The sequence below is a fragment of the Fistularia commersonii genome, chromosome 34 (genome assembly GCF_037954325.1).
Source record: "Fistularia commersonii isolate RoL2024-O1a breed Wild chromosome 34, RoL_Fcom_v1.0, whole genome shotgun sequence".
Classification (NCBI taxonomy): Eukaryota; Metazoa; Chordata; class Actinopteri; order Syngnathiformes; family Fistulariidae; genus Fistularia; species Fistularia commersonii.
The window spans coordinates 1,378,575-1,404,578 of NC_141317.1; the positions used below are offsets into that span (position 1 = coordinate 1,378,575).

The window sequence follows — 26,004 nt, forward strand, 5'->3', positions numbered from 1 at the left end:
TAATCAAATTAGAAAAGAAAAATGTGGACTGCAGAAGTGGCTGATTGAACAATGGATTTGATTTAACATTATTTCAAGTTAAAGATTATAGATCTTTTTATTGAGAGCCTGTTAATGTTGATGATGTGCTCATTGATGGTCTATCTATCTGTATAGACAGAGGGATCCATCATCATCATCATTGGCTCATGATTACACAAATATAACTGACATGATGTGGTTTGACCAAGATGCAGTGCCATGTAACAGGCTGCGTGTATTCTGTGGTTATTATTACCTGACATCTCTCTAGTCTCAACCCAAAAAATCACCTTCATTACCATCTTCTGTCTCTGAACAATTTTCAACTTGGACTTTCTCTTCATTCTGACGTTTGATCATTGTTTCCTGGACAGTTGCAACAACATGATCCTGATCTTTATACAGTATGCAGAAAAGTGACACCAGGATCTGCACAAATATAAAGGCTCAATACAAGAAAATAAAAAGCCCCGCACGGCCGCTACCAGGAACAAGGAAAATGACAGGAAAAAAATCTTGACAAGTGTGTGACAAGAAAGTAACTGATCCAGTTTTTGTATTTTTAAGTCAATGCTTTTTTTGTTTCCCCCTTTGTTGGAGTGATGAAATACCCTCTGAGAAGTCTGTGGATCTCAGTCTCAAGAGGCTATTTTCCCAGAAAATACAATGTCATTGGCTCATCTCTCGTGCAACACAGAACTCTTGAGAGGGCCAGTCTGTAAGCCTGCAGGCTTTCTGTCCCTCTGCACAACCCCTTCTGGTCATCCGTCTCCCCTCAACCCCTCCATTTTTTTCCTTCCCATCTTCTGAAATAGTCTCTCTAACGAGTCCTGGCCCATCCCTGTTCCCAGCTATAAAAACAGGCCCTAGTGGCTGAAGATGCTTAGAGAATGTGGTTATTATTGCACATACGCAGGGGCCCCTCTCTGGTAGTTTGGTAAATGATGCCCCAAACTTAGCTTGGAGCAGAAGTGAGTCCAAGGTTTCTTCTCATCATCATCCTCATCATCATCATTCCTCAGCAAGCCCATGACTCAGCCCGAGTCACATTATTTGTTCCAGAGAAAACATTTTTTTTCTGTCAAGCCGCTCTCCCTTCCCCTCTCTGTTTTCTCTCTTGCTAACTTGTACTGTTATTCTTACTTTTCTTATCTGCTGAGGTCTGTATCTCTTTTGCTCCCACTGTAAATTGCATATCATGCCTTTTTTCTCCCCGTTTCTGTCCCTCACTTTTCTTACTCAATACACATTGTCTGCCCATTTATTTTTTTTCCATAGTATGACTGCTCTTTAAGAAGCAGGCCAGAGTAATTCAAACAACATGGCTCTAATTTGCTATGACATGTTTCATTTCTGACCTCACTTCAGATAACCATCGTGCGCTCTCCTTTTTTCTACATGTCTCTTTTTCCCTCTCACATCGAGGGATATGCTTTGGATGATCCCAGCCTATTTGTGGAGGATTCCTCTAACCATGCGCTCACACTAACAGTTTTTGCGGGTACTCAAAGGGACCAAAATGTTTGCTCTTGCTTTGTCGGTCCTTCAAACAAATGTATTCCTAAGAAACCATCAAACACTGGTAGGCACCATGAGCTGACCGTTAATCTCATTTTTAGATTGAAGATATTTTCAATGATCACATGTTTATTTATGCATTCAGAACGAGTGACAATTACAGAGGAAACGCTGCACAATAGATGGGATGTTTTGCTCGGGCAAAATCAACAATGAAATCTGACAATGGTGGCAAATATAAGTTCGTGAGGTGGTTGAGGGGGGATGACAGGAAATGACCGAACAGTTCAATTTAGGTGCTGGGGTAAGTAGGAGTGAAAAAACCTGACAAGCACAGCACACTCTGCTGCCAACCCCAAAAGCCACAAGTATGAGCGTGTTCCCTGAGAAGTTGGCCATGTGAAAACAAAAGTGCCTGGCAGTGGGCAACGGAGAGAGGTTGAGGGAGGAGAAGAGAGGGATAGAACTATGGAAGTTTAATTTGGGTGAGAGGTCAGCATGAAGCCAAAGTTAGAGAATGCTTGAGGAAGATGACATGAATTTGCCAATGATTGCTCAACATGATTCCGAACAATATATTGATAATGATTGTCTTGTCCAAAATCTTCCTGTCTTGGCATCCGAGAAGAACTGAACGTCTTCAGTTCTTCAGAACTGAAGAAGCCTCTTCACAACTGAAGAAGGCTGATGAGGGGTGAAACGTCTTCAAGATACATTGAGTTACATTACAGTCAGACGCTTTTATCCAAAGCGACTTACAAAAAGTGCAATTCAGTCACCGTAAATCCGAAGTACCAGTAGTCGGAAGTCAGAAGTCAAGTGAAGAAATTCAAGTCCAGTTGCCAAGACAGGAAGATTTTGACAAGGATTCAGCAGGACTTGGATGACTGAGAACCTCCACAGACAAGATAATAGCCTTTCATCCTTCTCTCACTCTTTCACACAAGAACACACACACACACACACACACACACTTGCACGCACACATGTAAAGTAAAAAAGTGAAAGTGAAGTTTTTTGGGGTGAAAAAAAAACTCAAATCGGTCATGTATATGACGTTCTGGAAGGTCATTTTAATAATATCCTATTAAAATCATTACCTTTGGACAATAAATTCTGAGAATTTTCACAAAAATTAGTCATCATTGCAATTGGCACCTGCCATGACAGAAATGTAGTAGTTCTGTATTTTACACAACCAATGCAGATCAACATTTTGAGTCACTGGCATAGATCATTTTCAGATCTAACATTTACGAATTGATCTATAAGGTGTTTCTGTGCGGAAACATCCATCCAGAAAAAAAACATAAAGATGATGTTTCAAGCAACTCATATCCATTGCCATTGCCTGTTTCTGCAGGATATACAGCCAACCTGCATCTTTGTAATAAAAAAATATAAATACTGTGACTATTTTTTAGGAACGGGATGATTCCCATCCAATACTGAGCAATAGGACAGATGCTTGGTATTTATCACATACCCTATTTTCCCCATGGGAGGTTGAGAACATAGAAAGTGGCAAGCTACCCCCAAAACCTAAACATGGGGCCAATGCAAAGCTGCTGAGCTGTAATGACTTTGGCCGCAACAACAGCTGCACTGGCCTACTTTGCCCCTCACATGAATGGATGTGCTAGTGAATGCAATGATTTTATTTTTACTCTTTGAACATATGCATATTTGTCTGTACATTTTGAGCACATGCAAGATTTTTTTCAAAAGTGTTCATTCCCAGCACATTCATTTAGACCTTCTCACCTCAAGAAGTTGACACTGCAGAGTCCTGCTGAGTGTAAGCACGCTCAGCTCAGACCCCCCCCAAAATACTCAACCTCCTGAAGAGATTTTTTTGTCTTACAGAAAAGTTACTTATGTACAGAAAAGAATATGCACAGTGCAAATAATAGTCATGTAATGACAGCAATGTCTCATTCTTTCCAAGCAATTCTAAATTATGATTGTTCATCCAGTGAATACTCACAGAACCAATGCATGAAAATCTTGTTGCATGGCTTTTTTTTATCAAATGACCTTCAACATACGAGATCATAATTTTTTTTTTCTTTTTTGCCTGGCAACAGAAATTCTTGTATGACTGCAACCTAGGATGAAGTTGCGGCTGTTGAGAAGTTCCACAATAAAGAGGGTACAAAACAAAACCTTAATGTATTTTTGTGGATCGCACGCGTTGGTTTCTCTATGATATCATACCAAACATATCACAAGAAAATTTTGTGTGTTGGATTCCTACTAGCTTTTCTTTCTATCAACATGACATGTGGCCTGGACACTGTTCAAACTTGCAGAGCCTGCCATTGGTTTTGATTATTCCAGAGAATCTTTTTTTTTTTAACTCCATGATGTTTTTTTCTGAGGCCTAAAATTGAACCAGTGACCCCTCGATGGCTAGAACTTCCCCTGATGGCAAAAAAGCCTGCAGAGTCAATTTGATTAGCCACCAATCTTTCTTCCAATGCAGCCTCAGGTAATGAGCAATGTCTGGAAGTGGGTGGAGAGGTGCAAGATAAGATGGGGGCATTGGTGTTTTGGGGGTTCGCTGAGGTGTACGTGTGTGGAGGGGCAAGGGATCCTTCAAACTTCAAAGGTTTCATACTGGACACGAAACACACATTAAGAGAAAGACATTGAGGAGGGACCACACAAATCTAATTTTCCTAGAGGGGAAATGTGGACAATGAGGAGTCTAAGGTAAACTACTTGTGACCCCACTTTTACCTGGTTATCCCCCTCTTTCCCCCCTCCTCTATTCTTCCTCACCCCCTCCCTCTCTTCTTTCCAGATCTGATTAAACCACCATGGAAGGGAGACTCCACTCGTTAAGGAACCCTGTCATGACAAGGAGAAACACAAAGCATGACCTGCCTTCAATTGGAAACGGATCCACAGTGGAAGGACAAATGCAGAGGAAGCCAGGGGAAGAGAGAGACATGGAGAGCGATGGAGATAATTGAATCAAGGCTGTGGGGGGAAGACAGATAAATCTTATTATTGATACTGCAGTTGAGCAGAGCGGCAGTGAGAGAGAGAAAGAGAGAGAGAAAGAGAGAGAGAAAGAGAGAGAGATCAGGCTCACTTCATTAAAAGGCATTTAATATACCTGAATAATTTAGTTCCCTATTGAAGTTTAGAGAGTATGTAGATGAACAGGGCTCAAGAGTGCATATCTGTGTGCGCTTGTATGACTGCATGTGTGTGTATTTTCCCTTATTTTTCAAATTTTATTTGATTTCAAGCCTAATTACATGACAATATATGCGTTCGAAAAAAGGGGTTGAGGAAAGACGCATTTCTTTATCTTATCCAAGTGGGCCTCATTTGTCCGAAACAGAAGAGATTAAAACATTGATGCGATAGTATTGTAGTTTATTTCAGAACTCATGTACAAATCAACTTTGGTTTGTTTTTTGTGAAAGAAAGAAATGTTTTGAATATAACGGTTACTTCAGGCAATGGGAACTTTGTGCTTTGGGATGAAACAAATACTTTCTGAGAGTAACTCTAATTAATATTTTCCAGGACAACATTGAATGAAATGTATAATTTCAGAGGCCCTACCCACGGAAATGAGCCTTCAGAGACCCACAGGTCATATTGCAACATCACTCAGCTGAATGAGGCATGAGTGTTTCAGCTCATGGTCTGGCCACGAACTACCCCCTCAGTAAAAAAGAGAAAATGATCAGAATTCTTGGTGCTGGAAATTTAGATACTCCATAAAAAGGCTTACATTGTGAGAAGAAAATATACATGAATGTTATTCCCTACATGATTTAATAATTTCTTTTGGAAATGTAAAGAAGAACAAAATAAAAGTAATATCTTTAAACTTAATTTGGTCAATTTTACTGAGATTCAAATGAATTTGTCAATTGTATGTTTCAATGTCAATATATTAAATATATTATACATTTTTTTTTTTCTTCCAATCACCTTCAACAAATTTTTCAGATTTTAGGTGTGGGGAAACATAAGTCAAGATTTTTCACTATACTGTATGTCAATTCCTTTGAAAAAAAATAATGGGTTTACATTATTAATTTTTGGATAATTTCATGATTAATAGAGAAATCCATCATGAAGATCCAGTGTATTGCAGCCAAAGTTAATTTCTAAGCTTTTTTAATTTCCACTGAGCCCATCATCACTCCCAATACGTCATTTGGGTGATGAAATGTCAAATTCTTTTCACATACAAATGTCGTATTGCACAAACCGGGAGTGTCATGTCTACATCAACATCTCTATCTGTTTCTAAATCTAACCTAGATAAAAGTGGGTATTGTATTTTCCACATATTTTCTATTGTAAATGAAGCGCCCCTCCACTGACCCTGTATCCGAAAGTAGACTCCGCCAGGTGTGTCTAAATATGAAGCTCCAGGTTCGTCGAAAAATGACGAAAAGCGGATTTTATTGCGTCAGTATGTGATGCTAAGGGAACTTTCACATTAGGTGGTTGATGCATTGGGAGTTAGGATGTGTTGTTCCATTAAGTGGAATTGCAGGCTTAAGGATAGAAAAATGTTATTGCCATGGTTACAACAATAACATTGTGTTTAGGGTAAGGGGAACACTCTTGGTCATGGTTTAAGTTGCTGTTGGAAGCAACCTTCTCAATAAAACTGATGGTTTGTGACCCATCCATCTGCATCCCTTCATGGACTTTGTTACTCTATCATAAAGTCGTCGGTTTTTCTTTTTCTTGACACATAATTACTCTGACTGTGAAACAGCTTCAATCACTTCAATATCAATGCACATCATTCTGCAGCCCTTATTAGACAACTGATACAGTATTTTGGAAAGCACAGCCTCATTTCTGCAGTGTCCACATTGTGGATTAACATTCATCTTATATTGGAAAAAAAATACTTATGTCTCTCATGATGCACTTAAACATTTCCAGTAACAAAAAATGGAAAACAAAGATGGAAAGCAAACAATGATTGTCTTTTCCCAAAACAAGTTATTCTGTCCAGAACAAATAGAGAACAAATATGTCATTTGCCAGTTTTCCAACCAGCTAATTTATTGCGGCCTCATGTTGTTATTTTAATGTTCCTCTTGACAGGGATGCCAGCTAAAACAATTGTCTTAGTAACCATGTTCACCGAGCGTGTGTGCACTTAGTTTCCCCCGAGTGATCATGCTAAAATCTGGCTATTTCCATCAAGTTTCAAAACATAAAGCATATTTTCACACTATTAAGTTTTGTTGTGTTTGTGCAGACATGCATGTCCGATGTGCAACTTTTACAGAATATGGTAACATCTCACAAATTTGTAAATGATCCTGAGGATATTTTGTACAATGCAATGGTCACCTCTGCAACACTGACAGCGGACACATAAGCACATACACACACACACACACACACACAGACACACAAACACACGCACACACATACTAGTGGAGTGCTTACTGATTGCATTACTCTATGGAAAGAAACAAAGATAATAAAATGCACTCTTCTCATAAAAAAGAAGAAAACAATCTTAAAGCATTTGCACATTAGAAGCTTAGCTATACTTGTCCATGCTACTGGTGGTCCTCCTTGTCCCGGCCCCCCATTATCAATTATGAAGAAAGAAATCTGATTTTTTTTCATAAGTTTTCTTTTTCCGAATGGGAGTATCTCCTTTGAGGATAAGCAAGAAACTTTTCCGTAAACTAATAAATACAGTATAAATATATTAATTGTTCATCTCAATATTACATTCTATTCTAAAGAAATTAATCTAAAGTTAAACAGGAAGCAATTTTTACTGGATCCGGCTTTGTCTGACTGGTTTGTAATGAGTTCAAGAGAGTGGTGTGAATGATTGTGGTCAATAATGGATGAAAGGGTCAAAAGAGATGGCTGGCTGCGTGGAAACTCAAGATACAGGTCAGCTGAGGCTCGCTAACCCCGTCTCTTCTGTCCGTCGCCACACTGTCTATATCTTTCACCGAGAAAAAAAATGCATTTTATATGCGAGTGAGAAAACATATCCATTCCCACATACGGACTTTCAGACATGTGCTCGAAGACACAAACAAACATACAGAAATAAAAGGTGAGAGCAAGCTGCCATTTGAAACACTTTAATGTGTAAATAAACACCTAAGAGGTTTCTAGCCAAACAAAACCAATTTTCAAAGCTTTACAAATACAGTTGGACCAATCATTAGACTGGCCTTTCTTTTCTCTGGTGGAATTGCTCAATTAATATGTCACCACAAGTCATGACCACAAGACCCTGCTAAAATAAGCGAGGCACTTCAACACTTACCTCTGGAGAGAGACGAGAGAGGAACATAAATTGCCCTAAAAGAGTCATCCAAAAAACCAATAAGCTGTGAGCAAGCACCTGCAGAGCCAAGTTTTCTTTTTTCCCCACTATGCTTACAGCCTCACTGACTCATAAACAACCTATTCTTGATCAGATTTCGTCACTTATTCTTTGCAACCCACCGAACTCGCTTTTCCCCCGTTACCCAGTTTTTCTCTCACAAAAGACACTTTTGAGCTTAACGGATGAAAACAGGATCCAAACGCACAAGTCTCAGAGCAGAAGGTTAAAAAAAGGCAAGCTGAATTGCATATCAACAGGACAAAACTGGTAAATTATCTAACTGTCAAAAAATGTAAGAATATGTTTTTCATCTAAGGATCAGTCACAAATTATTGATTAATTAAATACTACAGCACTGCAATATTGTTTAACTTCTCATTATTCTCACATTTTCATGGCAGAATATGTTGTTTGTCATTCATCTAAATAATCATTACCTCAAAATTTGAAGTTATGTTTCCTGATATGACAACCTCTGGGAGTCTGATAATTAAAAACAAAAAAATAACTAATAATGGGGTACACAAAAGCAGCCCAAGATTGTTGTCATATAATTCATACTGGTCAGAAATGCGAGTCAAAAACCAAAAGTTGCTGGCAACAGCATTCTACCAGTGGCATTCATCATACCACGAAAACACTTGCACTTAAATACTGTTCCATCACTTCTAATACTAAATTCACAGATTTACAAAGTAGGCAGACTGATCTTGCATCCCACCACAACTCAGTGACAACCGTTACTCAAGTCTGCAGATGTGAAATGAAGGTCGGTCTTAAGTTTAGTCTTTGGTTCTTGCCATCCAAACCCATTTCTCTCCCGCTGGACTGCAGAGATCATCTGATTCTGTTCAACACACACCATCATAGAAACAAAACTGAATGTGAAATAAATTGAATTTTTTTGATGAAGTCCAGTGATATACACTCGGAGGAAAAATACTGTGTATATTGGGGCTGCAAATAGCAATTATTTTCATTTTCAATGCATTTATTAAATACATTTTTTATTTTTTTATTGGTTTACAGCCTGTTAGAAAATAATAGAGGACACTAGGCTCGATTACATTTCAGATTTTTGAAATATTGTACTTGAATGCAAAAGATTAGATTTATAATATTGAGCAACCACAGACTGATTATTAGATGAAATAGATACTGATACTAGGGCTGATATTCTATCAGCCCTAGTATCAGAAAAAAAAAATAATTCAATGGTACTTATTACTGTATTACCCACACTGAATTATCACTTTTTATATATTCAACTTTTTATATATTTAATCAAAATATATATTCATATCCCAATAAGTTTTGAAAGGTTTGCACAACAACATTGTTGCTATTGTTGAAGTCTGTTCTTTGGAGCGAACTTAAAACATAAGAGAAAACAGGAGACTACGGAGTCTATTTAGCGCTTTTCCTCCATGAGATATTGGTTTCAAAGGTGTAGCTGTGAAACACACGGGTAAGATCGTGAGTGCCTCTGTTCTAACAATGTTGTGTGAACCAGTATGTGCATTTGTATGTGTCCCTTGGCAGACCCAGATGGCAGGCGAGCAAGGGAGAAGGCCAAGCGGACAGGAAGCAGTAAAGGAGAGTTCTGGTTACGAGGATCAGACGGCGGGATGAACTATGCTCAAAGCTACTGCTGCTACCATACTCAAGGTGTAGGTTACACTCCTGGACACAGGAGACACACACACTTTCTTGCCTATAAACCCCCGAAGGATATCATGCTGGTTTGGATGCGGGCGTTTCAGTTAGCGTCCCAATTAAAATGTAAACGTGAAAGTGCACACTTGTTCATGCAAGGGGACACACAGGATCTCACACACACTCTAAACCACCCCCTCTTTAACCAAGCAGATCCACTTAAAAGACCTCATATCAATTGTCAGCAGCCATGTTTAGTTGTTTAGGCCCCTTCTCTTCACTGATTAGGACCAGACCATGGAAAATTCAGCAACCCATTAGCCACATGTTGCCTCCAATACTGACCTAATAAAATGCCAGTCCCCTCTGCCACGGAGAGTTCATCTCACCCACCACACTAACAGCGGGATGAGAGGACAGGTGAGGAAAATCACATCAAGATGGGGAGGGAGATCATGGCACAAAAAGTGAATTGACAAAAAAAGCCGGCGAGGTTCTTACAAATAGAGATTGCACGGTGTCAAAGAAAGAGAAGTAAAAAGGGAAGCGTGCGGGTCTGCTGCTAATTTCCCGCCCTGAGTGCAGTAATCTGAGGGGAAGATTAAGGTAGAGGAGTTATTCTTGACTATTTTATTAAGAGGTGCTTTAGGCGCTGGAAGAAGGGGCTTTAGTACTCCTCTAGCAGTGTGCCATACAATACAAGACAAACATTTGCTGTTATTTCACCAAAGTACTCTCAGATGTGTTGGGTCGGCCCTTGCCTTTTGCTGGAGAGGAACTTGAAATCAAAGTTCCCTGCTGTTTTTCAAAAAAAAAAAAAAAACACCCTTCTTTTCTGCAGGTCCTGTGGCTGTCCAGCAAATAAATGTGTTGGTGATGTGTCAAGACAAAGGATAATAAAACTTACACCTTCTTTTAATTAAAATGGGAGAGTGAAACAATGGAATCAAAGCGTGTGATAGAAGTGATCACATCACTGATTGCTCACTGAACTGCCACAGATTTGAGTCATGTAAACATATTATCATTCCAATAAATGTTATAGTATAAATGAATTAATATAGATGTATATGTATATACACTATATATATACATATATATATATATATATGAACATGTTTAATATATTATTTTCATTTTAAAGTTTGTTGTTTTTTATTGTTTTTATAATCCACCTTTGTAATATTAAAATTGGATATTAGTATTTGTTCAAGTTTTTGAGAGGAATATTTAGTGAGGCTAAACTGATGAATGTAAAAGTAATAGAAAAAAATGAAAACTAGTTTGAAAATGGCATCGACTACAGCAGCAGGTCAGCGCCACACCGGCTTCAGCCACCTGACTTTTGTTTGTGTTGGCCATTCTTAAACACTTACTGCTCTTCAGTGCTGTTGAAAGACAAGATATCTCTGTCAGTGCATGTTTATGTGTATAGAGTCAAGTGTGTGTGTGCATGGAAATCCTAGTCAGCATTTTATTGCTTGCAGGAAAATAAAGACATCCAAATTTGCAAAACCAACAGGGAATAAAAACAACTAACGAACTAAAAAACAAAGAAGAGCACCATAAAGCTCCTCAGCAGTTGCTTAGTATACCATCGTCCCAATTAAAACGGCTGAATTGACATGTCTCAAACATCTCAGGGTCCTTGAGCTGGACGGTCAGCGCGGACAGACAAAAACCACAGAAGTGGCCGTTTTCAACCTCTCATAAAACTCAATTCAGAAACCGGATCTTCCTCTTTCCTTTTCTGTACTCGAAAGAGAGGATGTGGGTAGACTTGATGAGGAGCGAGGTGGAGAGAGAGGAAGACGTGAGACTTGGGAAATCTTTCCTTAAACCGCTATGCAGGAATTCCAAATTGAACATTTCAGACTATAAAGAAATCGAAATCAAACGAATGTTAAAACAGAGAAAAAGCATCCCTCGATGTCAAACCCGGGATACTCCCAAAAGACTTCATTTTGATTATCATCAAAGAAACCAGGGACAAATCCAAGGAAACAAAATACAACTTTCTCCACTGACAGTGATTTTTTTTAGAGTTCTTGAAGTTATTCTCTTTAACAGTTAAGATCCAGTTATGTTTTATATCATTACTGCATGAGCAAATTTAGAAGTAAAATCCTGCACCAAAACATGAAACCAATAGGGCAGTTGAATATATTCATTGCAATCATACAAAATACATATAAACATCACAAAATGTTTCCAATTGCGAGCATGGCTTTAATTCCTGGGCGAAGACAAACATATCTTTTAGTCGATGCAGATAACTGCACTAGACACAGCCCAGTTCATGACATCACCAAAGTTCTGAAGGTGATGATGTGTGAACTGTACAGGAAAGGGCAGCTGTAGCTGAGAAATGGAAGTAGCAGACACCAAAGATGTCCAGACTCCATGATAGGCAATGTTTTCAAAAGAAAGATTAAATCATTTCTGCTGCATAAAATGAAAACTACTGTAAGTTAAGGTTCCCATGACAACATTATCCACTGATTTGTATTTTACTCCTGAATTTTCTTTCACCTGAAAGCAGCCCATCTTTCATAGTCTTGAAGCATTCATATTCTCTGTGCACTCAATAGCCAATCCCTATCTCTCAAACTAAACTCCAAGTATAACAGGTCTAGGTGTGTTTGTTTTGTGCAGTACCCATTGCTTTTAGCAACCACAGGTTTGCTGAACTAGAATATTTTATGTGTGGGTATGCATAGGATTTACTGAAAACAAACAAATACACCCCCCCCCCCCCCCCACACACACACACACAAACACCACCATCAACACAATATAGTAATGATGATCTCTGAATCAGCTGGTGATTAGATAGTGAAAGTGTTTGCTGGATTGTATGTCATTCTCTGCTTTTGAATAAGGCTGTGCTTCTTTAGAGAGTACTCTTCTTGACAGGCTCTACCAGGTGAACCTCTGATATGCTGAAAACCTGTCCGATTCTGATGTTGTAAACATACTATTAATAGGAGGCAATCATGCCCCATTGGGATACTGAGGATGACATAGACGCGGGCTTGTAATAGAGCCATTTGTTTTCTTTCCTCAAGCTGTCCAAACGCCCTAACTGAGATCACCGGCCTGCACACAGGCCCACCAAGAAATGGCCGAGTCCATTGGGGCAGTTTATTGATCTGGCCCCGAGGCAGGAGAACAGAAATATTCAAACTAATTCAATATTTGTGTTTCTGTCGGTTCCCGTTTGTGTGGCCATTAGTATTGCAGTTAGTGTAAAATCAACATAATCTTCATCAGTTGACGATCACCACCGTAAACCATCGGTTTCAAATCTTATTTTGATCAAAACCGTTCAAATTTGTTCAAAGCATAAAGGTTGTAAATAGGTGCTGTAGGACAAATATAGTTTTACTGCTATAAAAACAGTAAAGCGTGAAGTATTTCCCACTTTAACTACACTATGAGGTGTGAACTAGAGGTGAATATTGGATTTCTTATTCTCAGAATAACATGTTCAGTGTTCAGAGGAGATACTCCAGTTAAAGGACTGGGGAATTTTAGGTAAACTTAGCAGGAGCATAATCTGACAAAATACATAATGGCCTTCAGACACACACTGTATATACTAGACCAATGTTCAACGGCTCCCCTCGTCTCGTCTGTCCCTCTCTCACATCCGCTGCCCTCCCGCTTCAACATCTCTGTTTTCAACAAGAGCAGTTTGTCAGGGTCAGAAAGCAATTTAAAACCTCTATTAGTGAAAATAAGTGAGAGAGAGAGAGAGAGAGAGAGAGAGAGAGCGAAGTGAGAGGAATAGAGAGAAAGAGAGATGAGGTAGTGGGGCGGAGAGGAGAAGAAGAGGATGAGGAGGGAGGGAAGGAGGGACAGGGAGGCTGGGGTGTCAGCCATCAAAGCAGGCCAGGAGAAAAGAAGGCCAGGTGCTGGTTGTGGGAATGTGCCGTCCATGGTTCCAGGGACCAGGGAGCTGGTGGGGGCTGTGAGGGGGGACCAGGGTGGTAATTAGCCAAGCCTGGAGGAGAGAGTGGGCCCTCCAGGGCCCGCAGGGATAGCCCCTCCGAGAGGATACCATTTGCACTTCTACAGGAGCCGCCAGCCCCAGGCTACAAAGAAGGGGAAAAGGGGAACTATAGCATCCTTTATCAGGCTTGGACAAAGAGGCCGCATCTTTTCAAAGGAGACCGGAGAGAGAGAGAAACTCCAGTGTTCCAGAGAAGGAGGGGAAAAGGAGAAAAGCAAAAGAGAAGAAAGAATCCTAGGACTGGTCAAGAGAGAGATGCCAGTGGGTGGGTTGCGGAGTGAGACAGGAGGTTACAGTTGTAGTGTGACCTAGTCAGTCCTCTGACGCATCAGAAATGTATAATGTCCCGCACACATACAAACACGCAGGCTTAGACATTAACACTTGGCTTGAAGTTTCCCCCTCCCCGGTAAATCGTGAGCGAACGCAACACAAGTTGATTTTTAGCAATGTCATAACTTCACGTGTCACTTCGGAGCAATTTTATAGCATTAGCCCGGCATCCCTTTTTCATACCAGCTAAGTAGAAGTGGCAGGCATTATCTGAGAATCTTAAGAGGTTTGCTCTCTGGTTGAGCGTGAGGGAAAGTGGAGGTCATTGACATTACTTTTACCTATTACCTTTGGAGCATGGCTGAACAGGAGAGTGAATGGTGGCCTTTGAGGCTGAGAGGCTTTGTACTCCCAGTTGGAGAGCAGCCTGACAGCCTTGGCTGAGTGGGGTCAAAGGTCAGGCAGGTCATGTGATAAGGCATTTTAGACCTACATTTCAGGCTTCTGACCGAAGAGGCTTGGAAAAACCTCAAGATTCTGGCTTCTCTTCCATTTTTCTGTATCCCTCCTCATCTTTTCTTTTCTCAATTCCCTCTCTGTCCCCTCTTTCTAGACAAAAAATGCCATTTGTTGTCCGTCAGTCAGTAGCGCAGGGCCTGGGTCGGGCTTGGCGCTGAAAGCTCCATTCACACACCCTCTCACCCAGGGATGTTTTTGCAATTCAATATTTTCACACGCAGGCAGCTTCATCGTTACTTTGGAACCGTACACTTGGCAGGATGAGGCTGGGGGCCTCTGGGACAGAGGGGATGAGAGGTGGAGGGTTTGGAGGGGAGAGGGTCAGCACAGAGGAATCCTGGTGTCGGGTGGGGATGGGCCCGCGCTGGCTAATGGGCCATCTTGAAATGTTTTAGCCAAGACCCCTCCAACACCTCCACACACAAACAAATATGAACCAACTCGTGAACGGTGACGCGCACGTGCACATTCCACCCAACTCGTCACATCACAACTAATCTAATTCCAGGTTAATGAGGGTGGCTCTTGTATCCGCCATCAAAATCCCTAAGGCAACAGACACAGTTTCGTGCCGGAGGATTTCTTCCCTCTGTCTCCTTCATACTTCATGGCACCTTTCAGCATCACGTCTCTTCAAACCCTGGTTAATGACAAGTAAATACGTTTCTTCTTTTTCCTCGTGTGCAAAAGGCATCCGTTGACAAAGTAAGTGCCAAATCAGCCCACCAACCTTAAGCTTCCTCAGAATTAATGATTACTTACAGATTCAGCATTGTACTTTCAGAGATTCACATCATTTCAGAGCATTAGTAGCATCTAAGGTTTAAACCCAATGAATGCACGCCTTACTTTAATCCACAATTGTAACACCCAAGGAATCGTGATTGTTAAAGAGGGGCCATTTAATATGTTTTTTTTTCCTGTGTACCACATTCAACTTAACGAAATTAAATCACACGAGGAGAGGCCCCTGGTCCCGGGGGAGTCTAGTAATCAAAATGCCACCAGTTTTCATTTATAAATAAGCAGTCAGTTATTTAGGTCTAATTGTGTTGCACTATGGTGGAGCTGGGTAAATAGAGCCACAGCAGTGATGTAGTACAGCCAATTTTCATGGACAGCATTACTCAAGAGAGGTGGTCAAATAAGCAGAGGCATTCAGAGTCTGACACCCCGCTTCCACTTACTCCCCCTCTTTCTATCCATCATACTCACAAAGAAAGTTAGCCAAGTATTAAACAAATAGAGGGCCGTGCAAGCCTATGCGCTAGCGTCTGGCAGGGTCACTGGATAATGACAACTCAATTACTGCGAATCTTCTTGTGTGCTCCAATACAATCCCTACACTGGTCCTGCCCACAACGACAAATTTGTCAAACTCACCAAAACGATGGGTCTGACAGTGTAATCGCTGACTGTCCCGCCAACATGAAAGAGGTCTTTATCTGGCCAAATCAAAGAACCTGATCTCTCAGAGAAAAGGGGGCAGGGGGTGACGCGAGAAGAGAAATGTCCCACTCTGCCACTGTGAGACATGGAGATGCCTCTAATCCTCTTTAATGAGACACTACGTGCCCATCTTTGCGGTAATGACGAAACACATTGAGAGAGTTGGGGGGGGTGGAAGTGAAGATGGAGCCAAGGCTTTGAACTGGCGGCGTGATAAAAGGAGGAGTAGGCAGAGGGAGCCTTTTGGAGCCACGCAGCCTTAGCACATCATGGTCTATTTAAGAAACAGACAGACATACAGCCCAAGGGACAGAGTAGTTTGGCTGCTTATCATATCTGGACAGGATGAGGCATCATCAACAGCACTATAAGGAATGGAGACAAGAAGGTATGAGTGTGAGTGTTTCAAAAGATGAATCACCAGTTGCACAAGTGGCAACCACAGGCACGGTTAGTGGTAGACAAAGCGGGAAAAGTTGCACTAGTGCACAGTACTCCAGAGTGACGATTTATATCACAGTTTTAATAAAGTTCTGATACCAGCAATGGGGTATGGTAAAATCGATACCAAACTTTGGATGTAAACTTTGCATGTTAAACAGCAAACTATGACTTTGCAAGAATCAAGTCTCCATTTGCACTAATTTTCTGCTTGAAAACATTGCGTATAACATCCAACAGCGTCAAAGGTTTTAACACCAAGAGAAAATCTTTGCTTCGGGAGATGGGTTGTGGTGGATAGGACCAGCAAACACGAGTTTGCGGAATTTAGCCATTTGAGGCTCATTCAAGCACATCAACTCATAAGGTATACTCACTCAAATCTTGTAAGGCGTATATGGCGAGATACATATTGTTATTAAAGCTTGAAATATATTTTTAAAAACTTTATTGCATCAGTTGTAAAAGCAGCCGACAAACATGTCCAAATGTTCAAGCAACATAAGTTTTATAAGTTTTCAATCATTTCTACTCTGAAGAACGTGTTGAGTTGAGTTCGTGAAGTGTTATACGAATCTGCATTTAGCTTATAAAATAAATGTATAATTAGTTTTGTAGGAACTTAGAAGCGTATGGTTAAGACTATATATTTCAAAGGTGAAATTCAATATAATCATGAAATGCTGATATTGTATCTTCAAAAAATGGTTTGGAAGGAAGTTGCCCAGTTCTTTTCCAGAATGCATCTTCTTAACATTCGTCCACATGCTCTTTTTGTAATGAAATAGCAAAGTAAGTACAAATGAAGAAATAAAAGGAAAGCACGAAATGGGGAGAAAGTGACTGAGCTAATACCAAATAAATCAGGATTAGACCCAGATAAGACTAGTCACAATGCTGAGCAATCCCTGGCATATCACAATGCAGAAGGAATCATGAGAGCTGCTAAAACATGCTAATTAGGACTCAATGAATTTGCCCCTTGTGTGGCAAACAGCGCACACTATTTAACAGCGAGCGGTGCAAAAATCACGTTAGCTCTACAGAGAGATAACCATCGTCATCATTTATCAGCATACTTGTGAGGTAAAGAGGTGTTTTCTGTGGGCCAACTCGATCAGCAGCGTATTCTTAGAAGCTGATGAAAGTTTAAGTCTAATAGCGGTGAGAAGTAACTTGAGACATGGCTACAGGTCAAGACAAAATGCATTTAACTGTAACACAATGGCTGTTCATTTTTCTGAATCCCCCTTTTGCCAACACATACTGCTCTTCGAAGGCTGCTTTTCTATTTTTAACAAAGAGCCCGCCCTCGTGTGTGAGTTGAAAACGGAGGGTATGAGGAGAGACGGATAGCAGGAGGCTTCTAAAAAAGAAAACACCAGGGATATATCTTAAACTCTATATGGCATGCCAAAGGCTCGACTGCCAAATGATTGGGAGATTGCCATGTTTTTACAAACATGGTGGATGAAGTCATGGTGCATGGCGGGAAAGAGGTATATTTGCCAATTGGATAATGTGAGGTCAATGTATCAGTGGAATGAATGGGATTTAGAACCATGTGCAAGAGCTTAATGTTTAATGGTATTTGTATGTCAACTTAAAATTTGACTTAGCCAGCATGAGCCTGGGCAGGAAGCATGGAGTTGTGTTTGAGCCTGTATTTCTGTGTGTCCAGGTGGAAGAGGTGCCCACCCATCAATGTGCCAGACATGACCGAGGTCAAAGCTCAGAGCAGTGACAGGACCTCCAACAACTGTACAAAATGGAGCACACACTGATTCACTCACACACATTCAAAAACATACATTCAGCCAGCCAACACTGCCAACTCCTGCTGTCTGGATGACATTTACACTCAACCTTTCTAGTTTTTGATTGATTGGGGTTAAATCCCACTATTGCCCAAAAATCTGTCACCATTAAGGTGAAAGAGAGAGAGAGTGTGTGTATATGTGTGTGTGTCTATACATTCGGGATCCATCAGTGTTACTGTGTATTGTGCATAAACCATGCAAGTACAATTTTGTATATTCAAGCACGTGTGTCACTGAAAAGCAGAGAGCAAAGAAAGAAAGGAACTAAAGCGATTTCAAGCCCTGAGTGAGTTACATTTGATACTTAAGAGTCCCTGAGACTGCAGAACTGCAATTTGACTCATTTTTGCTTTGCTACTCCAAAAACCAAAACCACAGCCCTGTCTTCGTTTCAAGCTTTTGTATAAAGAGTTGAATGTCCTCTTGATTAAGAGTGCTTTGACCATTTATTAAAAAAAAACATGATACTGACACTGATACTAATACGAATTACTGACTACACACATAAACCTTACATTCTAAACTGTGATTATTACATGTCTTTTAATTGGAATGATAACATTTAAGGAGCGGGAGCATATCTCTGAGGCACTTGATCGATGTAAGACTGGTTTGGAATTGCCAGAGCCAAAAGATGGATATGACAGGCACATTTTAATTATAATGAAATTGGAAAAATTATGAGACCTTATTTAATTCACTGATGTCGTGTTACTCCTAAATTTTACTGGCATATTGAAAAAAAATCTAAATTATTCATTGTGTTTCTCAAGTACATATATTTGACCCGATTCGGACTACTGAGATCACTTTTCCGAAGGACAGTTGGCCAAAAAACTAGCAGCATAATTTACAGCACTTACTAACTGAATTACAATGAAAGTATTTTCCTGGAGATGAAAGATGGCAAGGAAGAGAGGGAAATGAATCATTAAAATGTTGTAAAACAGACAAAACAAAGAACAGTCAAATCAAAGTGAACATCATCTGATGCATCAGTTTTCCCTTTCTAAAAGTTTAGACAGGTAATTCTTAGAGGACCTGGTTCCTCATATATAATTTATGTATATTACCTACGCAGGTGGAAGGGATCATAAAAGCTTTACTGTGTCTATTTCAAAAATTTAGGACAAGTAAGCAGAGCTGAGACTTCAGACTGCACTGTCCACCACATTTCAGGGTAATATGAAGACTTTAATGGAAATAAAACTTTAGTGAGTCTGCTTGCAGGGAACTGTAGATATGGTTACAAAAGGCAATACGTCTTTATTTGTATCATATTAAATGAATCAAATCTGGACCATATGTTTCTGAACCAGACAGTGGCTTGACAATGAACTGAGTGTAACCAGGACCAAACCCTCTCCTTCAACAACTTACAAATTGGCAAAATCACGACAATGTTATGACCAGAAGTGACTTACATTTGTGTAGGAATACAAACAATGTAATAGAATATACATATATATAAATATATATATATATATATGTGTGTGTGTGTATTTGTGTGCGTGTGCATGCGCGTGCATGTGTGTGGTATGTGTTTATATATGTGTATGTGTATTATGTGAATGTGTATATACAGTATATATATATATATAGGTGTGTGTGTGTGTGTGTGTGTGTGTGTGTGTGTGTGTGTGTGTGTGTGTGTGTGTGTGTGTGTGTGTGTGAGTGTGTGTGCATGTGTGTGTGTATATGATATTAAGGTATTTCAGTTATCAGACAGAGACGAACACAGCACTGTGTTGGCCCCGACGCTCCTAAGACAAAGTGTACACTACAAGTCGACAGTAGGAGGACCTCACATCCCACAAACTTCCATAATCAAGGACTCATGTAGCATACGGTACCGTGCCAAGTGTGATGCAATTAGTAAGGATATACAATTTTTCAGTTCTAAAATTATTCCAAATGCTCACATCAAACCTTCAAGAATGATGGGAACGACTGAGTGAAATCAGATGATGAAAATTGATTTTTTTACATTAAAGTGCAGAAAAGCAAGTCATCACTATCCCTGCCTGGTGGTAAGTTTATCTCTGCAATGAAACGGGACAATATTAAAAAAATAAAAACACTGACGGACAGACATCTCCTAAGTAGAGCTGCCTTTTGGCCTATATGGTACAAAAAAGGAATTACTCTAGCAGCCTCTGCCAGTCATTTTAGTAAAAGATACTGATGTTAACTGATTTAGAGCTTTGCTTGATTATTCATAACACACAAATAAAGCCAGGAAAGCACCCAAGCTTCGCTGCCACCGTGGTGATAAAACATTTAGATTTCAATATACCTTTAACTCTGTTACCTAACAGAGTTATGATATATCAGAAAAAAAGCTAGAAAGTGAATTGAGCTCACTATCACACTTGAAAAGCATTTTCTCTTCTGTTGACGATCCTATCAGTATTAGTGTTCAGGCACTAATCTGTGAACTCGGAGGACTGCTATCTGACACACATTACAGCTGCATAGCGGTAAGACATGGGAGTCTGCATGGGACCCTTAGACCATTGTTGGATTTAAAATGTTATGGTTTGGGTTATGTTGGGTTTGTTGGGTTTATTACTTCTGTCAAAACATCTGATGCTCTTGAGCCAGGCCATGCTCATGAATGGGAGTCCGTTTAATAAGGGTCCTTCACCAGAAAGGTCAATAGCATATCTAGCAATGGGTATATATAGTCTCAAAAGGCACAGAGAAGCAGAAGGTCCATGAGAGTGAGGCTGTCATAAATGCACTGCACTAATTCAGTGTGCTGGGCAGAAGGGGGTCAGGAGGAGGGGGTATGCTAATTCAGCAAAAACATATGAAAACAAATATACACAAATTAAATTAATGCAGAAAATATGTTTGCGTGCCCTCTTGAATTTGATTGATTTGGGAGTTTAGATGTCTCTAGTAACTTAAGTCATGTTTTTAAAATCAACAAAGTGTGTGGAGGTGCGGTCAGGACTATCGGCTTGGGAACTTCCCCGCACCCCACGTGTCACAAATGGCTGTTCTGTGTTTTTTTCTTCGCAAAATGCGTGTGCGTGCACGCGCAACTATGGAGACATAATTGCGACAATTCTTTAAGCGTGCCTACGTGTGTGTATGTGTGTGTGCGTATATGCCTGTGTGTGTGTGTGTGTGTGTGTGTGTGTGTGTGTGTGTGTGTGTGTGTGTGTGTGTGTGTGTGTGTGTACCTTTCCCACTGAAAGATGTAGTATAAAAAAGTTTCAAGTGGGAAACTTAATTGATCCGCGCTGGGCCATTAAAACGGCTGCAAGGGTATTGTTTTCCGCACACAAACACACACAAATACACACTTTACCTGGAAAAGGGAAAGCGCTTGTGCAATATGCATTAACTTGCAGGTGGGAGAAGAAATTTCATCCAGTGTCGCATCGTCAGACAGAGAGCTTTTTTAAAATTTAATTTTCAAAATAGAAAGAGATATGTTTTGGTATCGTGTGAACAAAAATGTACCTGTGGAACAAGACTTGGAGATCGTAATCTTTATACTTCACTCAACGACAGAAAATCGCTGATCCAGAAAAAAAAAATCGTGCCCATACGAAATATCAAGTCACACAAAATCGGAAAAATCCGACAAAAAGTCCAGGAGACCAAGAGGAGCAATATTTGCGTTTGTGTTTTTTTTTTCATGTTGGGAGCGCTCCGATGGAGGCAATTTAATCCACACACACAAACACTCCTGACCCCAGAGCATCGTGCAAACAGCAGCGCGGCTGCACGCCCGGAGATCAATGAAAGCGCCCGTCAAAAAACGCACGAATATTCAAATTCCACACGTGGAGCTGTGGAGTTTCTGCAGAGCCGTGGCCTTCTAACGTGCACGGGGTTGGGGGAGGGGGCGGGTTGCTGGTTCAGTGTCGAGACATTAAAATACACAAGAGGGTTAAAAGAAACATAACAATAATGAAGAAGTAGCAGCCGGATTTAGCGGATCGAGGCTGCGGGAGTGTTTTTACCTAAACGTAAGGAAGATGGGGCGGGGGGTCCCCCTGCATGCTGCATGCAAAAGTTGTGGCTCTACTTGTATGCAGTGTTAAAAAGAACAAGGTGGTTTTCCAAGCTCTGCTTTTCCACTCTCCCCGCTGCAGCGCGGCGGCCCCGCGACCTGCGAGGCTGCAGACGCAGGTATTTCTGGGCTGCCCGGAAATCAGATTCAAGAAACACCCTCCACTCTTTTTAAGACATTTTTTAATCCCCCTGTGCCTGTTTATTTGCTTATAGATCTCTTTTTTTGTCGACTTTACACGGAAACTTGATCCACGTGAATAGGGGCGAGCACGCAAGTCTAATGAGATAATAACAAAGTCACCAGTAAACACTTAATGATACTGTTCTAAAATGCATCTGCATGGACAAGGACGTGGATAATTTTTCGTATTAAAAATAAAACTTAATCTTACCGATAATACATTAATAAAATATAAACACAACATGTTGCATATTTGTAAAAAATGCAAGCAGACCGCCAAGTTCATTGACGATTTCTATGTAAATGCCAGGAATTTATTTTTCAATGTATGAATTGTTTCTCAACATCAAAGTTTAAAATAAATAATGCAGGTCAGTGGCAAGAGAATGGAGCATGCTGTGTTAAATATAATCTTTCAATCGTACAAAAACTAAATTCACTGACCACAAAATTCATGTTTAAAAATATTATATTTTAATGTTATTTTTTCAATACAGTAACTATTTCTCAAAGCCTGAGCTCTGTCTTTTTTCCAGACTACAAAATGAAACTGAACGGCTGTGCAACGCCACAGTGGATACATAACAAACCAACGCAACGAGGCCTGCACGGTTCCTGAACTAACCATCACAACGAAGTCATCGTCTTTCAAATGAGTCGTAGATTTAAAAAAAAAAAAGCAAAAACAGAGCGGTCAACAGCAGTGCCCGTGAGATACGTGGATGATTTTTAAAGTAATAATAATAATAATTATTATTATTATTATTATTATTATTATTATTATTATTATTGTGACGGCGGTGCTAATAAACCACCTTAATCTTATAAACCAAAAAGGCAATTAGAAAATGTCAAATAATAAACACGTTTCATTCCCATCAACAAAAGCAGTCATGCTCTGCAAAAAAATGAATACATGAATTTTCCGAGTGACACGGGAAGGAGTCCGGTGAGTAACCGGCCGCTTTCCTGCACTGGTCTCATTATTGATTGACATTCCCTGGAGAAGGAAGCAGCCTGCAGCGGTCCGAGGGCCCCGGGACGAAGAAAGTTTCAGTGTTTATGTCTTACGGTTAAAACGGACCCATCAAAAAAAGAGGGGGGAGGGAGTGGGGGTCTGCATTAAAATTTGGCCATTTCTTTCCAAATTCACATGTGGGCTTTGCGGCTTGCAGGCGAGGGAAGGAGCGCCCTGGACTGTGTCGAGCCTTGCAAAGCACAGCGGAGCCACAGCGCCCACTATTTCAAAAACCGGGAATATTATTTCACAAGACTTGGAACGGCTCTATATGAAAAAAAAAAAAAAAAAAAAAAAGTTACCATGCATTTCCACAACTTTCTTAGAAACTTTCGGGAAACGAATCAGCGCTCGCCACAAAAAAAAAAAAGAAAAGAAAAAGAAAAGAAAAAGAAAAAGCGCCGCTGACAAGCAAACGTTAGCAGACCGAGAGTTGAGTGTTTGTATCTGAGAGGAGCGTGAACGCATGAGCAGCGTTTCTTCTTCATCAAGTACGAAAGTTTCTTGAGAAACCGACACATCCAGGATCGCCGGCGCGCACAGCCCGGACGGCCGGAGCGGGACGCCTTCGGAGACGGAAAGTTAACCCGCCTGAATCGCCCCCCGCCTCTGTTTTTAGGCTGTGACAAATGACAAGGACACACGCTGGACATCTACGGAGCCGGCGGCTGAACGCGACTGCCAGTTGGAGGAGGGGGAGTGAGGGGGGGATAAAAGAAGACCTACTTTTGGCTAGTTTTCTCGCCCGCGCCTTGGATCTCATCTTGTCGGTTTGTAGATTCCTCTCGTCGTCCTCCGTGAGCCCAGAAGCTGCAACAACACTATCTTCATCTCACCAGCATTGTCAGTTTGGACACCTTCGCACATGCGCACAGGCCATTCAATCTGACACCCTCGCCGCGGCCAAAAAACTTTCCAATGTATTCATCATCATCACTTTTTTTTGTCCTATCGTCTCCCCTTTAGATCACTTATCTCTTCCCCTCCTCCTCTTCTTCCTCCTCCTCCTGGTCTCTCCTCACCATCTCACCTTCTCTCCCTCCCCCCTCACCCTCACCCTCGCCCCCCCCTCCTCACCCCTTCACCCCCCGCCCCCCACAACCCACCCCATTCAGCTCCTGCCAGCACCCACTTGGATTTTCTTTCTTTTTTTTTTATTTTACCCCTTTAACGGCGGCAACTTGGTTTTCTGCAGCCGGCGGCGGACACAGAGAGGTATGATAAGTTCAGGGGTTGATTGTTAAATCGAAAGAAATTATAATTGTCATTTTCCTAACATGATTTTAATTTTGTTAATATCAAGAAAATATTGATCTTTTTGTACATGAAATGTCAGCAGCCTGGTTGTCTTTAGAATTTAGCTGCTTTTTCTCGCACGGAGGAGTGCTTTCAGGACGTGCAACTGCACTTGTTTCTTCATCCTGTTTAATATCACACCGGCGTTAATGGGCTCAATTGAATTTGCACTTATGGAGTATTATTTGAGTGCATGTGTGTGTGTGTGTGTGTGTGTGTAAATGCGTGCGCACCGTGAGTGTGTATGTGTTGCCCTCAGGAAAAGCGTCAGCCAGCTGTTTGACACACGCACGGAGCCTCCGCAGGCAGAGTCCGCACTGCTCCCCCCCCCCCCCCCCCCCACACACACACACTTACTCACACACACACACACACACACTGGCCCGGGAAACTTTCCCACGTGTGAAGTTTCCCTAAGCGAAGGGGGGATTCACTGCAGTGTGTTTGTGAATATGACTCCTGGCTGTGTGTGCACGCGTGTGTGTGTTTGTGTCCGTGCGTGTGTGTGTGTGTGTGTGTGTGTGTGTGTGTGTGTGTGTGTGTGTGTTTGTATTTGTTTGCTGCGGTCAGGGAGAAGCTCCGTGCGTCTAGCCTGCAGAACATCAAGGTAAAGCTTTCATATAAAGATGGAAAATATAAATTTAATTCCGAAATGTATGAATTGAGTAAAATTCAGCTTCAGTTATTTTCTAAATATTTTGTGTATTTTTCCATGTATTCATTTTTCCTGACATAAAGGTTATATCCTATTTTGAAGCGAATCAATAACTACTTGTAATTGTAAGAATTGTTCACCCATTTGTATATGTAATTATGCCATTGTTGTTACGATTGTCATGATTATGTCATATCATTGCAATTGATTAGTGCAGTTTTTATCATTTCATGATCATTTAATTCCACCTATGCTGTGTTTACAGGTGCATTGTATTTTTTTTTAAGAATCAATGAAGTGGGCTACACTGAGAGTGTGGCGTGCACATGGTGCGTGGGCCTCCAGCCTACATGCCATATGGGATTGGTTCCGTCTGGTTTGGCTAAATAAAGGCGGTTGGATGTTGAAGCCTATTAAAGATCGGTGATGATGGAGCTACTGCGGTCGTTGGGAGAAGAACAGGAACCAGTTATGTGTCCCGCTGCGAGATCCTTTAGGTTTTACTACTACTTAAAAAAAAACGAATAGAAAATAACATTTAACAGATACAGTCGGATGCATTATTATTATTATTATCATTCTTCTTCTTATTATTATTATTATATTATTCTTATTATTATTACTATTATTATTATTATTGTTGTTATTATTATTATTATTATTATTATTATTATTATTATTATTATTATATTTTATAATAATTTAGATTGACGTCCAAATGCATTTACAATAATGTGATATATGTATCC

At 40.6% G+C, this 26,004-nt stretch overlaps 1 protein-coding gene across 7 annotated transcripts in view; it reads right to left on the minus strand.

The window, feature by feature from the left end:
* Nucleotides 1–24,386, minus strand: part of prdm16 (PR domain containing 16) — a 173,445-nt gene extending 149,059 nt beyond the window's left edge. For all 7 annotated transcript variants that reach the window (XM_086141261.1, XM_086141257.1, XM_086141255.1 and 4 more), the window contains exon 1: nucleotides 24,031–24,386. In XM_086141261.1, coding sequence (XP_085997387.1) covers nucleotides 24,031–24,067 — 37 coding nt within the window. In that variant the 5' untranslated portion in view covers nucleotides 24,068–24,386. The remainder of the gene's footprint in view (nucleotides 1–24,030) is intronic.
* Between the last annotated feature and the right edge of the window lie 1,618 nt (nucleotides 24,387–26,004).